At 41.2% G+C, this 4,873-nt stretch overlaps 1 protein-coding gene across 1 annotated transcript in view; it reads left to right on the forward strand.

The window, feature by feature from the left end:
• LOC116702021 (fibrocystin-L-like) overlaps positions 1-1,356 on the forward strand; it is an 11,442-nt gene extending 10,086 nt beyond the window's left edge. Inside the window, exons 9-10 of the mRNA XM_032536078.1 lie at positions 1-98; positions 1,174-1,356. The exon at positions 1-98 is cut by the window's left edge and continues 109 nt beyond it. Of these exons, the coding sequence (XP_032391969.1) occupies positions 1-79 (79 nt within the window). The 3' untranslated portion in view covers positions 80-98; positions 1,174-1,356. The remainder of the gene's footprint in view (positions 99-1,173) is intronic.
• The last annotated feature ends 3,517 nt before the right edge of the window (positions 1,357-4,873 follow it).

Genomic DNA, 4,873 nt, shown 5'->3' on the forward strand with positions numbered 1-4,873 from the left:
CCCCCACAGTCCACTCCATCTCTCCCAACCAGGGGTCATACCACCAGGTCATCTACATTCAGGGCAGTGGCTTCAGTGACACTGCCTGCGCTAATGAGGTTAGCCGTGTTTTTATGGCTCATATCTAAATGGACTTAAATTAAAAATGTATTGAAATGTTAAAATTCTTTGGCCAGTAACAAAGAACTTTGCAGTAGGGTCAGGTACTTTCTTCTTTTTTTGTTAATAAAAACTTAAAATATGTTATATGAGCGCCTGTTATGAATTGATATCTTTTGCATACTTTTGCACCACAAACCCTCACCTGAGATATCCTGCTACAGACCACATACAGTAGTAATGTTCAGTAGAAACAATCTTGATTTCTCAAAGAAAAGTGCTCTACAAATAAAATGTATTATTATTATTATTATTATTTTTTAGTAGAGGTAGTCGTAGTAGTAGTAATAGTATATAGTATATAGTATTAGTATTATATTATAGTATAGTATTATAAGTATTAAAGTTTTAAAGAAAATTTTGATTGTGCAACAAGGCAGGCCTGCTTGGTTTGTTCTGGGAATTATTGTGAAGGTGCAAATGTTCCACCTAAACAAGTTTCTTCCCGAGACCATTTTGTGGAGACATGGTCGCTGCATTTGGAGCTTAGCGCTGCCCAAAACAATTGTGATTAGTTTAAAGAAATGCAAACAACCCCTAAATGTTTATCAAAAATGTGCTATAAAAAGTGTATACTAAACTCTTGTCAGACCTTCCTCCGCAGCGCTGCGGAGAAAGGTCTGGCACTACAAGGCTATCTGTGCATTAAATAAAAAGTAAAACTTCAGATTTTAAAAATATGACTGGCGTAATTTGGATCAATATGTCTGTATTTGACAGACTTGCAGGATAATTAGTCTGATGACTTTATTTATCTAAACATTAAGCAAAACAATAAGACCTATATACATACACATATATTTACATTCAGTTGTTAAAACACAACTAAGTGTTTTTTTCAGATTGTAAAAAATGACTTATAATATATTTCTTCTCTAAATGCTTCATTATTGTTTTGTCTGTATCTGATGCTAAACTGTGTTTTTCTCAGCCTTGAGTTAAATCATTAGTATAAAAACGTGAATACTGTACAGAGCTTGTTGTGACTGACACTGGTGTCTCTGTGTCCTGTAGGTGACGGTTGGAGATCAGCCCTGTCAGGTGGTCTACAGCTCTTACTCTGAGATCAACTGCCGGCTCAGCCTGAAAGCAAACTTCCCATCGGTGTTGCTCTCCCCGTAGCTGTCAGAGTCAACAACCTCGGCAGCGCCATCATTGCTGTACCAGACGAGCTCGGCCGCCGTTTTGTGGTTCTGCGTGGTCGACTCTGTCTCGCCTCCTATCGGCAGCATACCGGCCACAGCGGCTATCCTACATCCACAGGCTCTGGTTTCTCTGGAGGACAAGTGACTTGTGCCAGCGAGCCGTGTCCGTCGTGTCAGGCAATACACTTGCGTTACCTGTGACACCTCTCATTCAGCCACACGATGGTGAGGTCATTGTCTACATGGGCAGAAACCAAAGCTCCTGTCATTCCAACTGATCCTTACGTACCTCCTCCGTCATTCCTATGGTCTCCAGATTTCCCCAACAGACTCAGCAACCTAACCACTGTCACCATCTCTGCGTCAGGGTTTGGCAGCAGTGTGGGTGACGTGGCAGTCTTTGCCAGCCTCAGAGCTGAAGTCACGCTGTGACTGATGTCAACACGCGGAGTGTAAACGCTCTGCTGCGTGGACCACCCAGTCAAGTAATTGTGAGAAGCAAAGGCCTCGCATACGGTTCTGTCACCCTGAACAGCCGTAGCCAAGCTGCCCTCACACACAGATGTGGGCAGCTTGGAGGAGGAACTTCTCTGTCTTCACTGGAAAGGCTTTGTCCAGGGAACACCAGCGTGATGGTCGGTGGCAGACCCTGCAAGATTAGAGAGTGACGCCATGCTGCTGATGCTTGGACGACTCATCACACACTGAGGGGCTGGTGACCGCTAACATCCAGGTCTTTTTGGTGCAGTATCCTCCTCTCAACTTCACCTACTCTGCAGCTCACACTCCTGTCATCAGCTCCATCAGCCCCACCACTGGTAATTATGCTCCTCTACATCATTTAATCATAGTAAAACAACCTTTTAACAATAATAATGGTCAGGAGGAGAGTTTGTTAGCTAATCTGGGATAGCATTTGTTTGATTCCTTAATAAACTTTTGGAAACAACATTTTTTGAGAGCAGAAAGCCTGACGGTTAAATTTGCCATTTTACAGCCACCATCACTCTATCTCACTCTGACTACAGTTGCTTTTTCAGACAGAATAGAGCAATAAAAATAGAATAAAAGTACACATAACATTCACTTATTAAATATTTATTTCCCACAGGGCCGAGCGGTGCAGTCATCACACTGACAGGTTCAGGATTTGGCAATGACTCCCTGCACATCTCCGTCACCATAAACCAAGTCCCCTGTGTCGTGTCTGCAGTCTCCGACACACAGGTTCAGTGCACTGCAGGAGACAACCCAGGGGGGGCATACCCAGTCATGCTGCATCACCAGGTCAAAGGCTACGCCCAGTCAGGTGTCATGTTCACGTATGAGCTGACTCTGAGCGGCGTGCAGCCCAACGAGGGTAAACAGAGAGACACTCTAAATAATACTTTTCATGTTAGCTTCTGGAGAGAAAATAAAATAAAATAGATTCAAATTATGTAGGATGTACACTTTACAGGATAGTCCTAAATAGAATTTCAAAAGAAAGATTTGTCCTTGTAGAGACATCCCGTCAATTTTACATATTTCACAGTAAAGCAGTATGTTTTACTGGTGCTTCCTCTATTGCAGGTTTTATCTTTATCCTTTTAATTTTTTTATTATTTGCTGCTGTAATGCCTCACAATGCAAGTTTAATATAACCTTTTTGAATAAGTTGTTCCTCCCTTATCTGTGATTTAGGCAGTTATGGTGGCGGCGCACTACTGTCGGTGCAGGGTTCTGGGTTCGACCCACACAATTCCACTGTGAGGATCTGCGGGAGGGAGTGTGAAGTTTACAGAGAAATGTCCACATCGACCCGTCTGTACTGCCGGTCTCCATCCATCAACAGTAAGTTTTTTTCAGTTTATTTAGTTTATTTCACCAGGATAATCCACTCAGATCAAACCAAACAATACAATAACTAGAATGGCAGTTGGAGAGAGCAGACCTCCACCAAGGCCAATGTTGCATTCACTTGCTCCTCGTATGGTCCCATTTCCCGAATTTTTCTGTAATCCTACTGACAAACAGACAAACAAACGGACAAACCAAACTGAAAACCTTCTTGGCAATAAGACGATTAAAAGGCAACAGTCGGCTTGTTGATCAGATGTTCTGTAATGTGTGTGCAAACTCATCCTCTGTCAGAAGTAGCCGGAGGATTCAACAATGTTATTGTCAATTTAAACATTTCTTTCAGAAAGAATTATTTATTAAGAAAGAAAAAATATTTTTATTAAAAGATTATGCAGCCAAACGTTCTTTAATGCACATCCCCACTGATAATCAAGGAATATCTACCTTTTCTGAAGAGTCCATCATATTCTTTTAATCTTCTGTTTCCTCCTTGGTTACAAGCAACTTTGTGGAGGAGGGGTGGGGGTGGTGTGTAATCACGGAAAGATTTTATAGTGTAGATTTTGTTGTCATGACTTAGAATTCTTCATGGGGGAGACAGAAACTATGCATTGTAACTTTAAAGGCAATGCTAAATAAATATGTTTAAATGTCTTTTAAAAATGTTTATAGAGCTTGCATCTCTTATAACCTTGGAAAGGAAATTCCGTAGTGTTTTTAACAGCAAAGGTTAAGGGGTTAAAGATTTTTCAAGTCCTTAAAATAAATTGTCTTTTTGCTGGATTATGATATTTAACTTCACGCCTTATTATAACAAACCAGTCTCAAACCTGTCTAAGTTTACCATTAGATGGACCCTAATGGACACTAAAAGAGACAGACTTTCTAAGAGGAATATTGTCCACCTTTCATGCAGGAGAAAATATCAGGCATGTCATATAAGAGAATAACTTGTCATGCATGATAAGACATCTAAAGCTGTTTGTCATCTCTGAGCCTGATCTTGATTCTTCCTGTCCTTTTGGTGTGTGTGTGTGTGTGTGTGTGTGTGTGTGTGTGTGTGTGTGTGTGTGTGTGTGTGTGTGTGTGTGTGTGTGTGTGTGTGTGTGTGTGTGTGTGTGTGTGTGTGTGTGCGTGTGTGTGTGTGTGTGTTTTCTCAGGCACTCTGTCGGTGCTGAGCTGTGTGGTTGCCGTCATCAACCAGCTGGATGCCGTCAACATATCAAATGGCTACACCTACAAATCTCAGTTGACTCCGGTGATCACAGATGTCTCTCCACGGAGAGGAGGCACCGCTGGAGGCACCCGGCTTACAATCACCGGCTCTGGTTTCAGGTGCTGTAAAGGAAGAGAGACACATTGGAGAGCCACAACCAGATTATGGATCACTGGTTAAGAATGAAATGCTCAATTAACACAACACAATCATTTTTGTTTATGGGACGTCTTTGCTTTCATTGGGTTTAATGCGTTTTGCACTCAGTGATACGAAACAAATACTTTTAATATCATTATTTTTATTAACTTTATTTTACACACAAACAGAATAATCATTTCCACAAATGTTACTTATCAATAGCACTGAGAATAAAGCTTCAATGTACAGTTTGTATACACAAATGGGACGACTCATCCTGGTCCTTAACAACACATTATAATGAATAGCAAACAGTATACTGTATACAGTGGCTCGCATAAGTTTATACACCCATGCTAAAGTTGATTAA

Source organism: Etheostoma spectabile, chromosome 14, assembly GCF_008692095.1.
Source record: "Etheostoma spectabile isolate EspeVRDwgs_2016 chromosome 14, UIUC_Espe_1.0, whole genome shotgun sequence".
Taxonomy (NCBI): Eukaryota; Metazoa; Chordata; class Actinopteri; order Perciformes; family Percidae; genus Etheostoma; species Etheostoma spectabile.